Raw genomic sequence first — 23,866 nt, forward strand, 5'->3', positions numbered from 1 at the left:
TGAGAAGTGAAAATCCACATGTGCAGGCTGCTTTTTGCATGCCTTCACTCAGAGGCACCGTGAGCCCATCAACAGCCAGCCTGGGCTTTTCTTCATTTTGTGATCCAAAATGAAGCTATTCCTGTCAAGTCCCTGCCACGACACAGGGCTGGGTGGCAGGTTGTACTCGGACATGCTGTATTCCTGGCAAAAGTCACAGCAAGGTTAAACTAGTCTGAAATAAACGTTGACTTTCTTGTCTCTTGGTACACAGTTCTCTGGCCAGCGAAAGCATTTTCACTTCTGGCTTAATTTATAAATAGTGGCATCTCATTCTGTCAGCATTTGAGAGATGACTGCAGACAGTGTAGTCTCCTATAAAGTGGAGAAGCAGAGTTTGGGTGGGTGATAATGTAAAGGAGAAGCAAAAATGTAATTCCTGTTAGTGGGAGGTTTAACATGCCTCCTGCATCTGCGAGGCAGGCAGGAAAAGAGTCATTTATAACACGTTGTAAATGTTGAGTCAAGTTGCATCGAATTCTTAGTCAATGCCACTTAGTCATTGACAAGTGGCATTTGTTCTGCTGATCCCTGAATTCAATTAACATCTTCAGAGTGGCTGTTTCAAGCCATTAATCCAACTTCTGGAAGGGCCATGGGGAATGGCTTGCAGAAGTCCTTGGTTGCTCCAAAAGCCATGCAATAGGATTATTCTGACAATGCAGGCAGTCACTTCCCAAGCCCATAAATGCTTGACTCTCCATCTTGCTCCAGATGGAGGATCTTCCCTCTTGTGTTGAGACTTTCAGGGTTTTAATCTGGCCTCTACTCTGAGATGTGGGTGGGTGTGGAAGAGGGGCAGAGAGACCTCCTGCCCACAGCCTGCCCTACTGCTTGCAGCTAAGTGGGGGAAGGGGCATCTGGCTTCAGGGGCCCAGCAGCTTTTTGAACCCCTTGGCTGCCTGCCAGGCAGCTTGAAAAAGAAGGAAACATCTCAGCACTAATTGCATTCCTGAAGGTCCCATAAAACTAGGTGGCAAGAGGAAGGAGAGGCCTTGGGAGGGCATCACTGGTTTGCATCTAATGAAGAGAGACTGGCTCACTGGAGGCCAAGCTTTGTTGGCTTCAGTGTTGCAATCTTTTTTCTCAGAGTGGGGGATGCAGAGCAGTACAACAGCATCTTTACTGTAGTGTCTCTGGAGAAACTTGCCCTTAACCTTCACCGCTGTAACCCAGCTTCCCATGTGGGTGACATTTGTGTGCTCCTAAAACCCAGAACTGTGGTTGTGCACAGGAACATCTCTACCATTGAAACCACTTCAAAAACTGCTGAGGATGTACAAGTCTTCAGTATTTATTTCTGGATGCTTCCCTTTCTTGGTTTCATTAAATGGGGAAGCACTGGGAGGTTTTAGCCTGCACTAAAGCCCAGAGGAGTATGGCTTTTGTGTTGGCTTTAAGTCAGCCTCAACTGAGAATCTCACTCCCAGTTCTGCAATTTGTTTTTGGTGTTCCCCATCCCAGGCACCATGAGGGTGTTTGCAGGAGGTCTGGTGGGAGCATGGCTCTGCTGCCAGCACAGCAGTTTCTGGTTGTGAAATAGAGCCCCATGCTTTGAGAGCAGTGCTCAAGTTTGATACCACTGCTGCTGTCTCCACCCCTGGGTTCCTGGTGGGGCCTGTGACTATACAAATCACTGTTTCCAGGAATACATCTTATGGAAATGGACTTCTTTCCATACTTCTGTAGTTAATACTCACCTACCTAGTGGTAGTGCCTGGGTGGAGGATGTTACTGTGAAAACAAAGGTGATCCAGCTTTGACATTTTTTCCCTTAATTCTCTTCCTTTGTAATGTGTGAACTGTGTTCAGTTCTAGGCCTCCCAGTTTAGGAGGGACATTGAGATGCTTGAGCGTGTCCAGAGAAGGGCGATGAGGCTGGTGAGAGGCCTTGAGCACAGCCCTACGAGGAGAGGCTGAGGGAGCTGGGATTGTTTAGCCTGGAGAAGAGGAGGCTCAGGGGTGATCTTATTGCTGTCTACAACTACCTGAGGGGTGGTTGTGGCCAGGAGGAGGTTGCTCTCTTCTCTCAGGTGGCCAGCGCCAGAACAAGAGGACACAGCCTCAGGCTGCGCCAGGGGAGATTTAGGCTGGAGGTGAGGAGAAAGTTCTTCACTGAGAGAGTCATTGGGCACTGGAATGGGCTGCCTGGGGAGGTGGTGGAGTCGCCGTCCCTGGAGCTGTTCAAGGCAGGATTGGACGTGGCACTTGGTGCCATGGTCTAGCCTTGAGCTCTGTGGTAAAGGGTTGGACTTGATGATCTGTGAGGTCTCTTCCAACCTTGGTGATACTGTGATACTGTGAACTTCTATCAGAAGCTGCTGTTAAGAAAAAAAAAAAAAGGGGGTAGTATTTGATCTGTTCACCTCAGAGGTGAAGGTGATAGGTTGAGTGTGGTTTGGGGAGGAAGGGGAACTTGCCTGTGTTCGCTGCCTGCACATTAAGTCACTGCCATAAGGGAAGAAGATGGCTTGTGGCAAGAGGAGGGTGGAGAACATAGCCTAAACCACATCTGCAATCTTTTATTTGAAGTCATGTCAAGTCTTGTTATTTTTAGCATTTTGATATGGGAGATTTGCTTGCTTGGTTGGTTGTTTTTTTTTAATTTAGTTTGCATTAAAAAATGCACTGCCTGGTGAAAAAAAAAAGAAAGGAAGGAACAAAAGGACTGTATAAGATGTGGAAGTTAAAAATAAACCTTTGGTTGTTGCTAAGTGCTTGTTCAGCCAAGAGCCATGCATCTGCAGAGGAGACATGACTCCATCTCTGGGGTGATTGCCCTTCAGGTCAATGCTGCACCACTCCAGGGCTAGATGAGGGTGGGAAGCACGTGTCCACCAGCATTTTTAAGGCTTATTTTGGTGACAGAGAATGCATTGTCAGCTTGGGTCTCTGCAGTGCAACCTCATGGGACTGGTTGGTTTGTTTGTGGCCCTAGTTATTAGCAGCAGGTTTGGGGCTTGCAGGGGACCAGGCAGCAGCTGTGTGTGCTGTTGGGGTTGCAAGGCATGGGAAGGTGGTTTGGAGTCAGCTGAACCTAGTAATACCCTCTGAGCTGGAACCTTTTCTGGGTTACAGGACTGAAAGTGCTTCTTTTTCCCTAGTAAAGAAAAAAGGAATGGCTGGGGACAGGGAGCTAAAAAGCAGTTGAAATTAGGCTAGAAAACAGAGGGATATCTAAATGTTGCCACACTATGTGGGGTCTAGGGTGCCCATCAGTCCTTCTTAGCAGCCCACAAACTTGATTTCAGGCATCTTGAAGTCTCCTGCTTACGGAGCTGCTGCGTAGCCCAGGGAGCCCTTATGGCCAGAGTGAATAAAGAGGAGCACTGTGGCAGCATCTGCCTTTTAAGATGTGGTCAAGTCTCAGTCAGGCCGCAGGTTTATCCTAGACCTTTCAAAAAGCCTTTCTCCTTGCTGCATTGCTGTTCAGCCTTGGCTTTTATCAGCTGCAGAAGCTGCCCAGGCAAAGCACTTGCTCCAAGACAGCTGAGTGCCTGTGAAGAAATGCATAGACCACAAGTATCTTCCTGAAGAAGAGTAAAAAATAAACCTCTAGCTTGCCTTGTCCTGTAGCATTGATGAACTGAGGCTGGAGCACCTGTGCCTGGCATTGCTGCTGGGTGGGCTTACCTCACCCTTTCCACCTGTAAAATTTTTGGCTCCAACAAGAGTAGACCTCAAACATGCAGTAAGAAATGAATCAGACTGGGGACATCCGTTCCCTTTGTCAGGGTTGAACTGAAGCTGGGCATGCTCCACTCACTCTCATCACATGGATTAGTGTAAAGAAATGTGAGGTTTAGGTCAGCTCTCTTTATTCCCTTCCTGTGGGTCAGCCTAAAGAAATGTAAAGTCCAGGTCAACTAAGTCAGGCATGGCTAAGGGCTGTGATGGGGATTAACTGGAAGAGCAGCCAAGTGAATTCACCTTCATCCTGCTTAGACTGATGCCATCCTCACCCAGTGCACAAACTCCCTGAAGATGCTGTTGGCCATGTGTCCAATGTCATTTGTCTGCATCTGAGCTACAGATCTGAGCTTTTGTTTTTCTTTTCCAAAGCATGTTTGTGTAGACACGATCCTTTTGGAAGTCAGTTGTTGATATTCCTACATTCCTGCTTGATCTCCTGCAGAGTTGGGAGGGGGGGAGAGGGGGAGGGAGCATGATATCACAGCATTCTGGGGCAGCAAGATTGCTCAAGTGGTAGTTTAGAAAACATTTCCACTGATGGGAGGAGCCTGTGGTTGCCCTTACATGTGGGATGTTGGCTTTTAGGTCTCGCTGCAGGGCCAGGAGCTGCCAGCCAGCCTTGGGGTCATCCTAGGCTGGCTCCCGCGAGGCATTCCTGAAAAGCTGGGTCTGCCCGTGCTTGACCTGGGGGCAGTGACCTCCAAGAGCAACACTCAAAAGCTCTCAGCCTTTAATGGGGAATGTCATTGAGAAGCTCTTTACAGCGTGAAGAGGATGAGAACTCACAGGGGCACATACAGGACATGCTTGCTGCGGGCAGCCCACAGGGCTCTGCACTTCCATTTTACCCAGAGCTGGAGTGGCACCTTCTGCGATGAGAAGCAGACACACCCAGACCTAGGCTCCCAAATACTTTGAAAGGGAAGAGGGAGGCTCCCCAGGAGCTTTAGCAGCTGGCTGGTATCAACATCCTTTAGCAGTGTTTGAATTTTTCTTGCAAGCAATTCTCCATTTTGGAGGACAGTATTATTTTGGGGAGTTACTTTGGAGGGCTATGATGAGGCAGAGAAATGAGGTGACTCATGCTGATGATTGATACCTGCCATCATGTGTTAGTGGTGTAACAAGTAACTGCTTGTTGTTTTTAACAGAGAACCCAGGAAGGATTTTTGTTTAAAAGATATTTTTTTTACCAATGCAGGCTTTCTGGGTCACACAGTCAGGCTTTGGCTTGGGTGCAAACTCCTTCCTCTTGGCAGCCCTAAATCAAGAGACAAGCATCCATAAATCACTACCCTGGAAGGGACCTGTACTTAATGCTGTCTTCACAGTATCACAGTATCATCAGGGTTGGAAGAGACCTCACAGATCATCAAGTCCAACCCTTTACCACAGAGCTCAAGGCTAGACCATGGCACCAAGTGCCACGTCCAATCTTGCCTTGAACAGCCCCAGGGACGGCGACTCCACCACCTCCCCGGGCAGCCCATTCCAGTGTCCAATGACTCTCTCAGTGAAGAACTTTCTCCTCACCTCCAGCCTAAATTTCCCCTGGCGCAGCCTGAGGCTGTGTCCTCTTGTTCTGGTGCTGGCCACCTGAGAGAAGAGAGCAACCTCCTCCTGGCCACAACCACCCTTCAGGTAGTTGTAGACAGCAATAAGATCACCCCTGAGCCTCCTCTTCTCCAGGCTAAACAATCCCAGCTCCCTCAGCCTCTCCTCGTAGGGCTGTGCTCAAGGCCTCTCACCAGCCTCGTTGCCTTTCTCTGGACACGCTCAAGCATCTCAATGTCCCTCCTAAACTGGGGGGCCCAGAACTGAACACAGTACTCAAGGTGTGGTCTAACCAGTGCAGAGTACAGGGTCAGAATGACCTCCCTGCTCCTGCTGACCACACCATTCCTGATGCAGGCCAGGATGCCACTGGCTCTTGGCCACCTGGGCACACTGCTGGCTCATGTTCAGGCGGGTATCAATCAGCACCCCCAGATCCCTCTCTGTCTGGCTGCTCTCCAGCCACACCCACCCCAGCCTGTATCTCTGCATGGGGTTGTTGTGGCCAAAGTGCAGCACCCTGCACTTGGAGCTATTGAACCCCATCCCATTGGACTCTGCCCATCTGTGCAGGCGGTCAAGGTCCCGCTGCAGAGCCCTTCTGCCCTCCAACTCAGTCATATCTGCCCCCAGTCTTGCTGGTATCTGTGCAGTCATCCTCTAACACCTAATAGCTCCTTTGCCCTTTGGAGATCTCTCTACATTAAGCTACCAAATTCAGCAGTGTGTCCCATGTGATTCTGGGTGCACCCATGTCCAGGAGCCATGGCTCATAAGCCCAGTGAAGAGGGAGGCTGAAAAAGGATGGGAAGTGTTTACATTCCAAATATAATCTTCATGAACTTTCTATTTCCCTGGCATAGAAATCCTCAGTGGCATTTTGGATGAGCATAGGGGTGACTCTGTGCATGTGTTTCCTCGCATCTCCAGTCCCGAAAGGCTCCTGCTGCCTGCTGCTTCCCTCTCAGGGCATCATTTCCACCCTTCCCCTATATCTCTCTTCTGCTTCCTCTCCAGATTTGTTTTTTTCCTTGAGCATGATTTCTGTTCTTGTTTCAATTTAGTCATGAGACATGTGCCACTCTACTCCAAGAGCATGCACCTCCTTGCCCTGCTCCATGCCTGTTCAAGAAGCTGGAGATCCCAAGGGGTTCAAATGGCCACTGGGCCTGGGCTAATGGCATGGGGTGACCCTTGCTTGCTGGCCATGACCTGCAAAAGCAGGGCCAGTGCTTGTAGCTGCAATGTGCAGAAATGCCTGTTTCCCCTGCTGACTGCTCTGCTGATGACCTCCTATGTTGCCTGGTGCAGCCCCTGTGTTCCAGGTCAGAAGTGGTTGCTTTTCAGTACAGGTGGATGGATTTTATCTAGAATGCTCTGTACTTGATGTATGTACTCCTCTGGATTTCTTTCACAGGAAATACATGCAGTATTAGGTGATAACACCACCAGGCATTACTGTTACATTGTTGCCTGTTAAATATTATGGGTTATCTGGGATTTGAACTTGGTGATCCTCCTGGATCTCTTCCAGCTCAAGATATTTTATGATCTTTGCATAGATTTCTCACAGAAACACAAATGATGTTTCCATTCATGTTTTTACTCAGTGCTGTGTTTGTTCTTCGCCTTCCCCTGTGCTTCTGGCAGCAGATACACCCTGCCTGCCCTACCTTATTCACACCAAAGGTTTGTGTTGGTTGTTCACACTGAAAGAGCAGTTGGATTGGACTTTCCTTTCCTCAGCGTATCTCATACTGCTTTGCCAGAGTTTCCATTCCTGGCATGAAAGGGCAAGGCTGCCTTTTGTTGCCCCTCCTTTCCCTCTGCCTGGGCCCTCACTGCTGTCAAAGTCTTGCAGCTCTTCCCAAATCTGGCAGCAGCTCCTTGGACAACCAACCCACACAGAGCACTGCTGTTCCTGCCTCTTTTCTCTGGGGTTTCTGCTTGTCCTGGAGAGGACCTTTTGCAAGCGTTAATGCATACTAATGAGGCATTAAATGCTAGGGCAGAGTTAAAGAATAAAGAAGTGACGTCTTTGACATCTTTATGGGAGCCAGAGCTCTGTCTGCGGGTCGCCACTCTTAAAGCTGCACAACGCCTGAGTGACAGCTGAAGGTGTGATCTGATGCTGCATGCAAGTGTTCAAACTCCACTGTCCTGCAGCTGCCCCCTCCCATCACCAGAACCTCCCATCTCAGAAAAGTAGAAAGCTCCAAAAGAAAAAGGACATGAACTCTGAAAACACAGTGCATTGCCTGTTTGCTCTCAAAGAAAGAGGATTGTCATGGAACAAATGCACTTAAACACTTTGCCTCTACAGCCAGCATCCCAACGAGTTTGGTCCTGATTTAACAGAAATAACCATTTGGACATGGGTGCTGCATTGGGGTTTAGAGGCAGATGAAAGCATAAAACCAACAGGTGAGTGCAGTTCTGGGTCTCTGCATTTCTTTTTGACATGTATTGGCAAGCCTGCTTTAGTGTAAAAAAAAAGAATTTGAAAGAATTGACCTAGAGGGGAAGTATAGCAGAGGCTGTGACTTCATTCTTTCTGCTTTTTTTGGTCTTACTTTGCATGATATTCTGTTTTCTTCCAGCTTCCTTGGGAAGGGAGAAACTCATTCCAAAAGCCACGGACCTTTGGTGAACTTGCACCAGATGATGTGTTTGCATCCAAACACAGAACTGGGCAAGGCTCCCACAGCACTGGATTTTGCAGAGAAAGAGTCTGTCTCTGCTCCAGAGCCCACTTCTTTTAACAAAATCCAGCTGAAAGGACATTCAGCCCATTTGGCAGAGTAGGAATTACCCTGATTTTCATTTGAAAAATGGGTCTGAACCATAGAATTTGGCTCTGGGGCACAGGCATTTGAGACTGTAAGCTTTGTTTTAGAGCCAAGTTTTGTTTTCAAGAATAAATCTGGAGGGGTTTGGGTGGTAGGTGATGGTAGGAACCTGTCTGGACATTACAGCAGGGAGACAGCTCCTCCTTTCTATAAGCACCATGCATTGGTAGGATGGTTGCAGCACTGCAGATTTTCTCAAGCCTTTTATTTGCATTTCATCTAACACATGATCACCATATGCCCCTTCAGTTCTCTAAACCTTCCAGAGCTTCATGGTGACAAAAGCTGATGGCTAAAGTTGTGTAAGTGGACCTGGGCTAAGAGGCAGACCAAGAAGTATGTAAGCTGGGGAGAAGCTCCTGATTTTGGACTCGTGTTTGTTGGTGGTATCTGGGCAGGGCTGGCAGAGCCAAATGGAAATGTCTCTCTGTCAAACAATCTTCTTTGATTATGGATGACCTTGGAGGTCTCTTCCAACCTGGTTGATTCTATGATTATTTTGGGAGAACAGAAATAAGTGGAAGAAGCTGCATTGAGGGGGTTTTGTGTGCAGGTCTTATCTGTTCAGGAGATGAAGAGCTGACTGGAGAGAGGAGCATGACATTGAGAAAGGTATTAGTACACCCCACGGAAGACCAAATAAATACTTGCCTAACAATGGATTAAAGTCAGTGGTAAAGGACAGTGGCACAGAGTCCTTTGAGTTAGAGGATTGGAGGGAAGCACAGGAAGAGGCAAAAAGCTGGAGATCTCCCCCTATACATACACAGCCACCCTCCTTCCTGTCTTAAGGAGTGATAAAAATTGCTATGCTGTGTCAGGTTCTTAAGGTTGTGTCCAGTTTGATGGGATGGCACTTAGACCCATGGCTCTAAGGGAACCAGCACATTCATCCTAGTTGCCTCTGCTGAGGATGAAGCTGTCCTTCTCAGGGAGCAGCCCTCGCCCCAGATCGTTTCCTGCATCAGTAGCAAAGTCAGCAACAGGACCTAAAATCTCCAGTTCCCAAGTCTGGATCTCTGTCTAAAAGGCCACGTGTAGCAGGCTCAGCTGAGGCACTAACACAAGCAAAAGTCAAGAGATTTGTGGAGTGCTGAGCCTACTTAAACAAAAAAAGAGGAGGCTTTATTTTAAGAAATGCAGCTTAGCTCTCCTCCAGGAAATGACTCCTCACTGCCCGGTTTGGCTTTCTGGTGGATCATCAGCCGTATCTCATGATTGTGTTTCAGCTCTGCTTCTGTAGCAGAGAGAAGGAAAATGAGGAAAGGCTGGCCAGGGCTGCTGCAGGAAATCCGCCTGCCCCTGATTGCTTTCATCTGCCTTCATGACACAGCAGTTTCAAAAGCCTTATTTTCCCTGCCCATTTCTCCTTTAACTCAGAAGTCCCCAAGTGAGTGAGACATTGGGGGGGTCTGCAGGGTTTTCTTCTGTAATAGCAGTGCTGTAGCATGGGGGATGCTGGCAGTGATGTGGGGCTGGTGACGGGGCTAGTGGTACCCAAGGCTGAATTAGCAGCTCGAGCATCTATTTATTCCCTCACCTTTGGTTTCATTAGTTTGCATCCCTGCTGCTATTTTTGATGACTGGGGAACTCAGCCAGCACTAGGATTGAAGTGAAGATTTCGTTAAAACCTTGCCAATTCTTGGCCAGATTTCAATATCCATTGAAATGAATGCAATGGGAAGATACGCAGATCCATAGCGTCTGTGTAAATAACATACAGAAATCACTGATTACTTATGTCTGGCTTTTTAGTGTTTGTTTTGTTGTTTCAGTGCTGTGTTTTGGATGAATGAGCGTGGGCAGGCTCTCTTCTGCTGTGAATGGTGGCGGTTGGTGGATGCATTTCAGCTTACACAGAGACTCTTGACATTTGTCTGTCCTTGTTTACACAGTAACCTCCTTTTCACAAAGAGGTTGTTATGCTCAGTAGGCTCCCGAAGTTTGGGATGCTCCTGCCAGGCTGCCACTCCTGTTTTTTCTGCCAAACTGGTGTGACCTGGGGAATGGATCCTAAGCCCATTCTCAGCACTTAATTTCCTGAGCTCTCCCTGACTTCCCACTGGTGCTGACCATCTGGCAGCAGGACGGTGTCATGAGCCTGAGCTGTGCCATGGGCAGGCAGCCTTGCCATGCCTGGGCTCCTGATGTGCAATGCTGGCTGCTTTGAGTCATGGAAAAAGTTGAGTGTAGAAGTCAATAATTTATTTGCCTGAACAGGCACTGTGTCCTGTCATAGCCTTTGACAGATGGAAAGGGCTGCATTTTCCAAGTGTTCAAAGCCTCTTCTGCTGTCCTCCCTCCTCCCACTCAAAATGTCTCTTCCACGGAGCCTTTCCTGCAGATATTGAGCACTTTTGTTGAGAGATTGTCCAGCATGGTACAAAACTAATGTTTAAGCAGTGCACTGTGTGAGTAGGGTTTGATTTCTTCTACTCTCAGAAGCAGATGGTTTTGATGCAAGCAATGCACAAAACATGTGTAGATTTTCTATTGGGACTCTCCAGGTGATGGGCACAGCAGCCAGGGCTCATTTAAAGGGATGGCACCAGGGAATTAGGAAATTACTTGCCATAACTTATTTCTCTTGGGTGTTTTTTTTTTCTGTGGGGCTTTTGTAGTTGTTTGCTTTTTTTTTCAAACTAGTTGTAGAAGTAATCAAAAAGGACAGAATCACAGCATTGTGAAGGTCCTGACACAAATCCTGTGTGTGAGCAAGGAGGCACAAAAATAAGTTTGTCTCAGAGCAAAGTAAAGTATGACCTTTCCTCCCCAGAGTGCTCAAAACCCAAGAAACTGGCTTAGAAATCCTGAGGATTTTTTTTTTTCCCTGGTATGGTAGGCACATCAAATTAGTTTTCTAGGAGGGGATAAAAGGGAGTGATGGAGGCAAAGAGTTACTACAGCAGGCAGATGGACAGTGCCGTCAAGCACTTGACCATACAGGGTCCTGCTTGCTGTCAGGAAGGCTGGGATAAAATCGGGGTCTGAGGCTGGAAGTTCCTGCCAGTAGCTGCTATCTCAGTTCCTGCTTGCCAGCAATGACCCTGCTCAGTGACCAGAGCCACAGCAATGCTGGCGTCAGGCTGCCAAGCCAAGTTTACAGGGTGCTGGGGTGAGAGGGCAGGGGGGATTTAGTCCACAGCTATCACCCTGGCAGGCAGTCGAGGGGGAGAGGCAGAGGTGACTGGGGGTGAGACGAGGACAATTGGATGTCCTGCCAAAAGCTGTTTGAGTGACAGTGAGACTTGCAGCTCAGCCGGGCTACAGCAGTGGGATGGGGATGTATTTTGGGGTGAGATGAGAGACAGAGGGACCAGCTGAGTTCCAGACCTCAGTCCACCTTTGGTGGCCTCCTTGGGAAGGGAGGGCCTCCAAGCAGCAGTGCACCCTGTGGCTCCTACCCTGCTGCTTCCCAGACTATTCCAAACTTATTGTGGGGACTGTTCTCTCTCCTCAGAAGCTTTGCTTTCCTCTGCTACACCCTCTCAGCATGGTTCAGCAGCCACTCTTACATGTGTTTTGTGTTAGCCCCCCAACAATCAAGAGCTGGCTGGAAAATATGTTATCAAATTCAGAGGGAACATTTAATTTCTCAGTTTGATCTGGATCTTTTACATATCTAAGCCTGTCTTATTTCAGGGATGGGGACAGAAGAAAACATCTCTTGTTATGTTTGGAGAATGTAATTAATGTCTTTTGGCTTCACAAACCTGCTTTATAGAGAACATGTAAGCTCAGAGGGTTCCAGGAAGTTGAAGTCCAGGGTGAAATCCTGCACCATAAGACTTGCTCTGGTGAAGAAGTGTCTTGAAACACACCCTCTTCGAGGACACATTTTCATCCTGGAAATGAAACAGGGAAGTGAAAATAGGTTCATCATCAGCATAGTGGTGGAAGGCTTCCTGCAGGCATGATCTTACGTGGTCTATAGACTGCTGAACCACATTAACACCGTGTATGACTGTAAGATAGCTGAAACTGGAAGCATGCAGCACATTTTACTGCAAAACATGAGTACTGGGTAGCATTCTGCTACAAACCTCAGCTCTGGGTCACCATCACCCAAAGAGCTGCTGCTACATCGCCTTGAGGCTTCTCTCAGGTTGTGTCCTGAACAATAGAATGAAGTGCATTCCCATCTCCAGGTGGACATTGTCATGTTCCATATGGGAAACGTCTCCCACTCACTACGTTTCTCCAGCCTTCAGGCTGTGTGGGAGATAGGTAGAGAGCACCAGCAGTGGAGCTCATGCAGCCTGCATTCAAGCTGACTCCAGGCCGGGAAGGTTGTAACATCTTTGCTGTTAAAGTTCAGCATGGAAATTCCCACTCTTGGCACATTCCTCCTGGTGAGCTTCAGCTAGTGACTTTCTGCATGTTGTATCGGTATGGCTGAGGCAGAAAACATATCTCAGTGTTTTTAACTTTTAAGCTCACACCCCACACTTAGTCATCCTTCTACAGAAAGACTTTTTTCTTCATCCCCTTCAGTAAATGAAAATAGCTGCTTTAAGATGCTGTTTCTTAGATTTTCCAATCACCGTGGTTTAACAAGATGCACTATTTGGAAATGGCTGTTATTCCCTTTCCTGAGCAGTCATTCCAGGCTCTGTCCCCAGCCTGCCAGGGCCTGGAAGCGATGTGCAGTCTTTCTAGCCTCCTCTGCTGGCCTGGCACTGACAGCTTTAAACCCTGTTTTTTTTAAAGTGGATGCTGTGAACGTATTTGACTTGCTTCTCTTGGCCCTCACAGCTCAGATTCAAGCATGAGCACATTTACTAAATACTATGTACATGGGTTCCCAATGCCAGCTGCTTTGGATTCCTTGAAGCAGTGCCCATGATTCACAGCTAATTTGGACACATGCACTACCATGGAGACACCAGACTCACTCTGTGTGAGACCCTGACCTCTTGCACCCCATTTTGTTTGCTGGTGGAGGGCTGAGGGCCTCTGCTCTGCAGCTGTGCTCCAAGCAGCAGAGCTGGTGGGTGTAGCTGTGTCCACAGGCTGAAAATCAGAGCACTGTGGAGAAAGGACAAACCATAGCTGTCTGCAGATGTGTCTGGAGAAAGGGCAAGGCTGTCATTGTGAAGGCAAGCAGAGATCTTTACTCTCCATCAGATGTAGGCACGGAAGGAGGTCACCTCTAGAGATCTTCTAAACGTAATCTCCTCTGTCTAGTAGTGTTTGACTTTGCAGGCTGAATCCAAAGCAAACGGTGGGAGTGCAAAGGAGGCTGTAGGAGGGCAGCTTGTGATGTGCTGGAACATATGAGATGCCTAGTAAAACAGAAGGTGTTCCAATGATTTCTGGCAAGGGATATATCTTGACAATGCACAGCCTGTCTGGTAAACTCGAAGCTGTAGGAGAGGAGGGAGATGAGTGGGTTTGTGCTGATGAAAGGAGCATGTATGTAATTTATAATTTGCCTTGTTTGAGGAGCTTGAGGTTGTTTATAGTGGGAAAGCTGAGCTGTAATTAGGTTGCTGATGAGCCTCGTATACAAACCCTTCAGCTCTATAAACTATGCCTTCAGACACAGCCCTTCTCCTAGGGGCCAGCCAAGGAGCAATTTGAGCAGTATTTCTAGGGAGCTAATGGATGCTTTTCCCAAACCAGATGCTCAGCAGTCAGCCACTCAACTTACCATCACTGAAAGCTTTGAAGCTTGTTGACTTACTCAGCCCCTAGCTAAACCCCATAGCTGCAAGGAGGTGCTTCAGCAGAGAAATGCCCTTCCTGGGTCAATTTCTTCATTCATCTTTACTGAGAGCTACCCTGAGCCACTCCCGGGGTGGGGAGGCTCAGCTGTTCCCAGCAGCCTTCATAGCACTGGCTGGGCATACAGGTCTGTCTTGGGCACAGGAGATGGTGCTTTGCTTTTTTAAAAAGATTTTTTTTTTAGGGTGTTGGGAAGTGTTTCTTAAGTAAAACTGTTAGAAAAGAAAGGTTGAAAAGACCTGATGAAATGGTTGCCCTGCCAGGCTTTTTCCCCTGCTAAACCCTGCTTTTAAAACCATCGAGAAAGCACTGTTCCATCCCTGCCTTCGTGTCTCTTGATGCAGACAGAGAAGGAAGAGATTAATTGATACAAAGCACCAGCCAGCCCACTAAACTTGGAAGCCCTCACAGGAGCCCCCATTTTGAGGGCCTAGCAGTAATATTGATCTCCAGAATTTGAGGTCTGCAGTGGATAAGTGTGGAGGAGGAGAAAATTTCTTGTTGAGTGCTGTGGCCTGGAGAAAGTTAGGCTGGAACTGTGACTTGAGCCCCCATTTACTGGCATAGTGTCTCTGCTAGCAAAATCCAGTGCTGCAGCAAGACTCAAGAGGAAACTGGCTGCAGTCTGGCCATGTTACCTTTCGCTTGGCTCATATGCTGAGCAGCAAGATCACATCAACTCTGTGGCATCCTCTGGTGCCCTGAAGTGTTTTACCAGTGCCTTGTCTCTGAGATGGACTTTAGCAGCACTGCTTTAGAAGCAGCATTTTGAAAGCTGCTGCCAGAGACCCTTTGTCAGACTGAATACTTTTGCCATTCCAGTAGCAGTGGAAATGACAGTGCTGAGCTGCACACAACCCTCCTGGCTCAGCTCTGTACCAGGGATGCTGCTCACCTCACCAGGAGGCAGGGCACGTATCACTCTGCAAAGCCCAGTTTCAGTGTTAAGCAGAACAGGGGGACATTCAAACTGAGAGTATGAAAGGCTTATGACAGACAACACATGGCTGAAACATGCTCTCCTGCTTGCTTGTCAGTGTCAAGTACTGTATGGCAGTGAGCTAGGAAGGTGCGAAAGGGTGTCCTGAAAAGAGCGGCATGCTTCAAAACCCTCATCTAGAGAGAGGAAAATAGGAGTAACAAGTTTGACACCTGGCTGAGGCATGTGGTTTGAAATCATGCTTGGGCTCTGCAATAGCAAATGGTTCATCTTCACGTGGACTTGGAGAGGAAGTCATCTCCCCTGCCTGTAGGCTGTTTGATGAAAGAGAACTGTACTGTTCACCATCCCTGCTAGTACCTCCCAAGGGCAGTTTGTGTCCCTGCTCTGGCCACCTGGTCCCACCTAGCAAATAAGAGGTGCCCATTTGTCTTGAGTGACTCTAGTGGGAAGCTGGAGGAGCTGTGGGTAGGCATTTTTTATGTCCAACTGTAGGTAATAATTTGACATCTAGATGTTTCCCATCACCATCTGTTTGTTACTCTGCCAAGCAAAGTATCTCTGGCAACTTTTCCTGCTGGACTGCTGGATTCTCCTGCACAGGGACGTCTGCAGTGCCCAGTGTTGTCCCAGGATGCTGCTGACACCTATCTGCTGCCTTTGCCGTCAGGTCACGGGGAGTGTCACTGCGGGGAGTGCAAGTGCCACGCGGGTTACATCGGGGACAATTGCAACTGCTCCACTGAGACGGATGGCTGCGTCTCCAGCGACGGGCAGATGTGCAGCGGCAGGGGCACCTGCGCCTGTGGGAAGTGCCAGTGCACCGAGCCTGGGGCTTTTGGAGATACATGTGAGAAGTGTCCCACCTGCCCAGGTGTCTGCAGCACTAAAAGGTACCCACGAAGGGCTCAGGAGGGACTTCTGGCTGGTAGGGAGGGCAGATCTTTAGTTCTTGGGAGGCTTTCCAGCTAAGGAGTTATTCCTGGTTCGTTTAACAGGAGTGATTAGTCCTAGAGCAGCCTGCTGATGCTCAAAGCCCACACTAAGCAACCTGTTGCTTCTCTACCTGAGATACCCTCAAATCTTCCTGCCCAAGTCCTTGTGCAGATTTATATCCCTGTTCATTTGCAATGCTGTCCCACTTTGCAGGAAAGGCTATCCCAGTTTTGCTGTGCTCTGAGCTGCAAATATTTGGGCCCAGGAAACTGCAAGGTGCAGGTGAGGGAAGGACAGAGATGACTGACTGCCTTGTAGTGATGGAGGTGTCCATCCTGGGCGTCAGCCTCAGACTGGCACAAAGCAGCAGTGCTATCTGCCTTAATCTCAGGCATGATGGATTTTGCAGTAGCTGATGTGCAGCAGCTGACATGCAAAGGGCAAACACACCACAACCTACCAGCTGTTTGCACCCTCATTAAATCCACCCATAGAATAAATCCATCCTTGAGATGGAGATTCTTGGCCCTAAAGTTTCAGTTTCCTTGTAGTGCAGATGTGCAGCTTCCAGATCAACACCCAGGGAGTCCCTTTGTGAGGGTTGAAGATCTATCTTCATGCAGTCCCTGACAGGTGCTGACTCTTCCCCTCCCTGTGTCTTTCTGTAGGGACTGCATTGAGTGCAAGCTGTTTAACTCAGGAAGATTGGCTGATAACCAAACCTGCCAAAAGCACTGCAAGGATGAAATCATCACCACTGTGGATGTTCTCGGTAAGTAGGCAGCAGCAGGACTGCAGGTGATGTGGGTGCTCGTGTCTGTGGCATGGAACTTCTGTTAACCAGATCAAGACATACTTGTAAAGAAAGCCTCAGGGAAAACCTGGGGTTTAGAAATGCACACCTGTATGTAGTGTGCACATGTGGTAGGTGTGAGCCTCACTCCTGGCTGCAATCTATATTTTAAGTAATAAATCCTTTGCTTTTTAAATAACATCTTAAAGTCAAGATATGTGAGGACCACTACTGACAGTGCAAGGAGCAAAAAAGAGTAGAATGAGATCAGATAATACAGATTAGATGAGCTACGAGGGAGTACCAAGGGACAAAGTATCACCTGAAAAAGGCATTCTCTAAACTTCTGAGAACTTGTTCTAGAAGAAGTGAGTTTAAAAGAGAAAGCAAAGCTTTCTGGAGATGATGAGTTCTGTGGTGGAACTGACTGCTAAAAGTCCCCCAGGCAAGTTCCCCTCCTGCACTCTATATCCTCTTCTAGAGGTCACTCCACACCTGCATCCCTTAGCAGATTACTTCCCCCCAACCCCTTCTTTTCAAGCTTCTTTCTGGGAGTCCCTGGTTTCTGTTTGGTGAAATAGAGGGGACCCAAACTGACAGCTTTAATCCTCACCCTGGCCTTCGCAGTAACCCTTGGAGGGATGAATAGAGATCAAGCAGAGATAAATTACCCTCCACATCTGACATTTTCTCATCTTCCCATAGTTTATAGAGGAAGGAGTGCTCTGCCTTGCTTGCCCTTTCTCTTCCTTCCTCCCAAGCTGCCAACAGGCAATGTTTTTCCTATTGACTTCTCTCATATCCAGTGTCTAGCTTTTAAATTATGACCAGTGGGGTTTCCTACCTTTCCCTTTGGGACACTTGCTCTCATTCTCTCCATCCTCCCTGCAGTTTAGCAGGGAGCACACCTACAACAGCACACTGTGAGAGGTTACAAAGTAGTTACAAATCACAAAGCTCTTTCCTGATGCCTAGCTACTTGCTTTTCTTAGGAGCTCATCTCTCCTGCCTGGGTGTTGCACCACACCAAAGTCAGCTTTTGTGCTGATGGCACCTTGGGAGATGAGAATGTGCTGTGGCTTGCCAGCATCCTGCATGGCCTTGAGAAAGAAAACAACAAACCACAGCCTAATTTCTGGGCTGAGACATTTCTTTGAATGACCCTTATTCTGCTGAGCTATTGCAGTCAGGTTGCAGGTGGTGCTGAGCTCTTGATAGCTCAGGGCACTCTGCAGCTTGGAGATCTAAGCTACTAGGGAAAGATACAGAGCAAAATATTCCTTGTATCACAGTGCTTGGGGACTGCAAACTTCTCTATGAGCAGACTCAGCCAAATCCTGGTGTTGAAGTGCTTTTGTCATGGGTAGCACTTGTTAAAAGCCCCTGCTGAGGGGCTGAATTCTGATATTTGTCACAAATAGGAAGATATAGGTCTGCACTGTGGAGGATGGGACTTTAAATATCAAGTTGCAATCACCATACCCTGGAAGGTCCCACATGCTTTTTGCCTCTATCTGTGAAGCAGTCAGTGCTTCAGAGCTTCATAGAGCATAGACATCTATTATTGGACTCAAGAGCCAGAACAGTGCCTTTGGGGAGGCTTATATGACTTGCACTGGATTCTGCAGGCTCTCACTTGTTTCTGCAGTGGGTAAATCTCCATTCCCAATGGTTCCAGAGAGAAGTTTTCAATGACAGGTCCAGTGTTGAGCTGAACCTGCTAACAGCACATATCAATGGCCCTGAAAGCTTGATGGGATCATTGTACATCTTTGTGGGTGTGTGATCTCTGAAACCTAGTGAAGACCAACAGATTGTTACTATCAAGACTTCAATTACCATATCTTTTAGCAGACCAGCAGTACAAGAGTAGGATGGAAAACAGCTGCACCTGAAGGAACAAAGATTTACTGCCTGCTTGAGATTTGCTCCTTAATTCAGAAGGGCATGAGGCAAGAAACATGCAAGTTTTATCAATATTAATCTAATTAGTACTTTGCTTTGTAACAATCTGCAGTTCTTCCGTCCTGACTTTGATACTACTGTGTAGGTAGAGCAGATTCTCCTGTCTCAAGTCAGGAACAGCTGGGGTTTGTCCAGGATTCCTGTCAGAGAGGGGTAGTTGCATCTAGGGCTCAGAGCTGTTGAAATGGAGCCCATTAGTCTTCCTACTGAAAGCAGCAGGTCAAAGGCATGAAAAGGAAAAACAAACAGACAGGAGAGAGATAAGGGGCTGTAACAGCAGTGGTCATTAATGTGGCCATTTTTCAGTGTGACAGACAGGTGTGGCTATGAGTGAGAAGGAGAGCTGTCAGAAGCATTTTCCAGGTGCCTAAGCTAAAGTCATGCCTTTGCCAGCCAATACCACTGGTTGCCCAAATCCCTTCCTCTCCTTTGAAACTCAACCCACGCAGGCCTACAGAGATGTGCTCCTGCAGAAATTCCTGCTGTGGCTAAACATGCTGTCCCCTTTCCTTCCAGGCACTGACTCTGCAGCAGGGACACCCCCACAAGCTGTGTCTGCATGATGGTAGCTCTGCCATAATCATCCCTGAAGCTTAGAGCTGCAAAAGTTCAGATAATGGCCTTGCCAAAACTTTGTAATGGCTTTTGTAGGGCAGCCTTCTTCACGAAGCAGCTTACAGTTAGCAGAGCAGCGACAGGCTCTGTCTGCTGCTATGATATATTAAACAAGCAAACAGGCAGCATCTGTATGGCCATGGGAATCAAGTAGTTTCATCTCTTGCAACTCCCCAATCTCCACATGCTTCTGTCCAACCAACTCATCTCTTCCACCTTCCTCTCCATCTTTCCCCCCAACCCTTTTCCTCCTCCATGCTTTCCTTTTCTATCTCTTTACAAACAAGCTTTTTGACCATTTCCAGAGCTGGACCTGTTGGGCACAGCTCGAGCATGAGCCAGGAATGGACCACTGCTGCTGGTGGCCCTGTCTGTGTCCTCACAGGCTGAGTCTGTGCCCCTTGCTTTCTCTTCAACTTCCACTCTTCAAGCAATGTAGTAATGTAAGAGGCAAATAGCCAAAGCAGACTTATGTGAAGGAAGCACGTGTGTATGTGTGAGTTGTGTCTCTGTGCCCTGTAGTGTCTGCTGAGTTACACATTTTCTCAAGCACTAACAGCAGGTCTGGATGCTGCTCAGTTACAATTTGTGTGAGCTGTGATCAAATCCTGCTGCTTTCCAGGCTTGCTCCCCATTCCTCCACTCCTAGACATCTGTGGGAAGGCCAGCTCAGCTTGCAGAGGAGAACTGTGCTGATTCCTAGTACTAAACTTGCCAACTGTCACCCAAGTACCACAGTGCAGCTTTAGACATCCTATTGTAAGGATGACTGACTATAATCGTAGTCAGGGGAACACATACCATCACAAGTTGTGAGGGAAAATTAGCTTCAGAAGAAGAGGGTGTTAGAAGCATTTGTGTAAGAAACCAGGATACAAGAGTTCTGTAATCATGATGACTTACTAAAATATATAAAGCAAAATAAAACTTTGTGACTCTGCATCTTGTTCCAGAAACAGATGACCCGAACGCAATCCTCTGCGCCTACCCAGTCAACAACTGTGTCATGAAGTTCACCTACTTGGAACTTCCCAGTGGGAAATCCAACCTCACCGTCCTCAAAGAGCCAGGTTGATATCCTATTAATAGCACACGCTGCCTTGGGAGAGGTGATGGGATGCTGCTGGGGAGCCTGGCATGTTGCAGAAAGGCTGGTTGCACTGCCTGCACAAAGGCATAGAATCATAGAATGGTTTAGGTTGGAAGGGAACTCAAAGATCATCCAGTTCCAACACCCTGCCATAGGCACGGATGAGCAGATGAAACAAGATGATTTAAAATAGTGCTGTGCGGTGCTGAAACCCAGCTCCAAATGCTTCCATCCTAGTTAAACAGAACAGTGAGAGTGAAACATGCACTTGAGCCACCAGCATTGCTAGTGAACAGCTGAAGAGCTTTGTGCCAGTTTGGGATGCTGAAATTAAACACAGCCTATTTACACAGCAAAAAGCATGCCAGGTTCTGCTTTGGAGATACAGGCACTGGGAGTGAAAAAAAATCAGAAGGCACACCTGCTGCGGCTGGTTAAGTCAGGCTGTTAGGAAAGCCCCACACAACCTATGGATTTCTGCACTGCCAAAGAGCCAGCTCTGGTCCAGGCAGAGTAAGGGCTGTGTGTCCCCTCTCCCCTGCTGCAGGCAGCTGTGTTTCCCAGCATTATTTTAATCATGTACAATGCAGTTTCTCAAACAAAACCCCACGTGGTGTTGTGGGACAAGCTGGCAAGCACCCAGCAGTAGCTTCTTGCTATCTGCTCTGGTCCTCTGAGGCACAGGCCAGTATGGGAAGGACTGAGACGCAGCATGTTTTATTCCATTTGTGCAGTGGCTCGGAAGACCAGTTGATTAGCTGACAGTTAATGTGCTTGCTTAAAGAGCCTAGTGATCACCTGTCTCCATGTGGGCCAGAAGCTGAGCTAGCTTTTGCCAGAGGGACCTTAACCTCATGTCCCCTATGGGTCACCTGGCATTAATCCAGGCGTCGCTGTTGGACGGTGGCACTGCAGCACTATTCTTCCCCTAAAGTGCTCTGTGACATTCTGTCTCTGACATCCATGAGAGCTGTGCCTTTGATCTGCCTCTATCCAGGAATGGATTTACTAAATAGAATCCCTTTGGTTCCAGAGGGGGCAGTTGCTTTTTTTAACTTAGTCGCTGCTGCTAGTGCCGCCCTGAGGTCACTCGCTCAGTGGCGCTGGTCCAGGTAGTTACATCCTCGCATCCTGATCCAGGATACACTCACACCAGAGCTAATTACCTTCTGCCCCTCGTTTCCAGAGTGCAGCTCAGCCCCCAGTGCCGTGACGATCGTGCTGGCAGTGATTGGCAGCGTGGTGCTGATCGGCATCATTCTTCTGGCGCTCTGGAAGCTGCTGGTCACCATCCACGACAGGCGGGAGTTCGACCGGTTCCAGAGCGAACGCTCTCGGGCCAGATACGAAATGGTGAGCCTGAGGTGGGGGTGCTGCTGGGATGCACTGGCAGCAAACAGCTCTGCAGGGATCAGGAAGGGTGACAGGCATGAGGAGTGTGAGTGCTTCTTGTGCCCTGTGGTGGCATGGAGCAGAACTTCAGGTTGCACTGCCCTTCCCTGCAGGAAGTTACAAATATTCTGCAAAATTATGGCCAGCCTTTGGTTTTGTCATGTATTCCCCAGAGGGGCTGGAGAGCTGAGAGTGGTGGGGGAGTGGGAATTGAGCTGCGATTCTGGCAGCAGCCAGATTGGTCAGGTCTGTGAGAGATCCCATCTGGAAGGCTTTAGATGGGGATGCCCAGCATTTGATGACATCACCTGTGCCTACAGACAGGATGCAAGGTGGGTCTGATGGACAAACTGTGGCTGAACAGCACTGCTTTGGGATCTGAATGCACATCTCAGTCAAAGCCAAAGGCAGTGCTGTCTCCAGATTAAGTGGTGAAGAAAAGGGGGATTGTACACTTCTTTCCTCACCTTTTTTCTTTCTGTCCACTCCTTTCTCCGCAGGCCTCAAATCCTCTCTACCGAAAGCCAATTTCCACACACAACGTAGAGTTCACGTTCAACAAGCTCAACAAGTCTTACAACGGTACAGTTGACTGATGGGGCCTCAGCACCTGGGACTGCTTGACTGTACGTGCTGCTTCCCCACTTGAAGAAGAGATCCTCTTCAGGGGTGAGAATCCCTTACGACAGGACTGGCCGATGACCCAAGGCTGTTATTTGCACAGTAAGGAGAAAAGTCTGGTTCGTTCTGGAGGCACGGACGCAAAAGCAGGCTGCCTGCCCCTGCTGGTGGACTCTGAGCCGTGTGTTACTCCATACCCCAGCTTCCTGGATGTATTAAACCTGCCAACTAAGTCAACCAAGTGCCATATTACAGCTTTAGAACATATCCCATTAGAAAGAGTGACTAGTTGAACATCAGGGGAACCCGTGCCATTGCAATTTGTTAGGGGGCAATTAGCTTAAAAAGAAGGGGGTGTTGTGTAAGAAATTAGGATACAAGAGGTCTGCAGTCTTTAGGATTTTTTTATATTAAAAATAAAAAAGAAATAAAACTATTGTGCAAATGTGATGCTGTGAGTAGAGTTCATTCTTCCCTTGCTGAGCACCCCATCAGTGACAGACTGAGCTGGGGCTTCCTCCTGGAAGTGCAAGTGGTGCTGCCTGATTGATTTATTAATAAAGCCTCGTCAGCCAAAGCATGGCTACAGAAATAGAAGCTGGAGCAGCAGTGGCTGCAGCAGAAGGTAGGTTGATTTAATGTTCTGGTGTTGACCCAGGGTAGGGAGTGCCACAAGGAACTCCTGCTCTGTGCTAGCAATGTTAAACAGGCAAGTTGTCCCTGCCCACAGCAGGGAGGTTTGAACCAAATGATACTTAAGGTCCCTTCCAACCCAAACCATTCCATAATTCTATGAGCCTGAGGGAAATGGGAGTTTAGTCAGAGGAAACTGAATTCAAAGCCCATTCTTTCAGGTACACAAGTAGACATCTAGCCTGGGTCAGCTGGGAGACACAGCAGCTCCTCCAGATCTCTGACTTTTTACTGGAGGACTATTGCTGTGGGGTCCAGCAGACTGTGGCAGGGGAGTTCTGAGCTTTTGCTTGGTAAAGAGAGCTGGATAAAGCCCAGTGTTGTTCCTTCACATCGTACCTTCTCCTTTGGATTTGTTGCCTTTTTTCCTCCCCCTTTGACTGTTCCCCCAGCCCCATCCATTTCCCACTTGGAGTTTGGGTTTGGGTTACCCTGGCTGACAGATGCGGTTTTAAACCCACAGTGACTGCAGTGAGACTGCAGCCACCAAAAGTAGAGAGAAACTGGAGCAGTCACTACTGCCTGCTTTTATTTGTTCCTTTTTTTTTTTCTCCTCTTGTCTCTGCCCAGAACAGCCTACAACAGTCAGCTCAAGGGAGCTTGCCAGGGAAAAGCAAAACCAAACGGTGTTCATTGTTTTGACTTGTTCTTCTCCTTGGAACGGGGCCATGAGCCCATCCTTCCGGATTGTTTTGTTTTGTTTGGTTTTGCCTCTATAAACAGAGGCTCTTATTTGCTCAGTATAAACAGTGCTCCTTCAAGAACTTTAAGCCCCCCCTTTCAATCCATCTGCCAGCAGCACTGAAGAAATGCAGCAGACCACACTAAAAATAGCACTACATGGGGATTTTTCACAAGTGCAGCAAGTGGCACACTGGCAGCATTGGCACTAATAAGGTAAGTAAAAACCTCCAAAGCTCTACACAAATGAAATCTGTATCCTTTCTGCTCTAGCAGA

General features: G+C 48.1%; 1 protein-coding gene and 1 long non-coding RNA gene across 2 annotated transcripts in view; one reads left to right on the forward strand and one right to left on the reverse strand.

Annotated features, from left to right (window-relative positions):
• The window catches only part of ITGB5 (integrin subunit beta 5), a 66,636-nt gene extending 43,971 nt beyond the window's left edge, over positions 1–22,665 (forward strand). Inside the window, exons 11-15 of the mRNA XM_064156734.1 lie at positions 15,474–15,696; positions 16,408–16,511; positions 20,066–20,182; positions 21,389–21,555; positions 22,095–22,665. Of these exons, the coding sequence (XP_064012804.1) occupies positions 15,474–15,696; positions 16,408–16,511; positions 20,066–20,182; positions 21,389–21,555; positions 22,095–22,190 (707 nt within the window). The 3' untranslated portion in view covers positions 22,191–22,665. The remainder of the gene's footprint in view (positions 1–15,473; positions 15,697–16,407; positions 16,512–20,065; positions 20,183–21,388; positions 21,556–22,094) is intronic.
• Positions 11,702–21,451, reverse strand: LOC135182532 (uncharacterized). The gene is made up of 2 exons (XR_010305237.1): positions 21,369–21,451; positions 11,702–11,981 (listed from the first exon to the last, which is right to left on the reverse strand). It is a non-coding gene; the product is annotated as an uncharacterized LOC135182532 (long non-coding RNA).
• Positions 22,666–23,866: the final 1,201 nt, after the last annotated feature.

Source organism: Pogoniulus pusillus, chromosome 2 (genome assembly GCF_015220805.1).
Source record: "Pogoniulus pusillus isolate bPogPus1 chromosome 2, bPogPus1.pri, whole genome shotgun sequence".
Lineage (NCBI taxonomy): Eukaryota > Metazoa > Chordata > Aves > Piciformes > Lybiidae > Pogoniulus > Pogoniulus pusillus.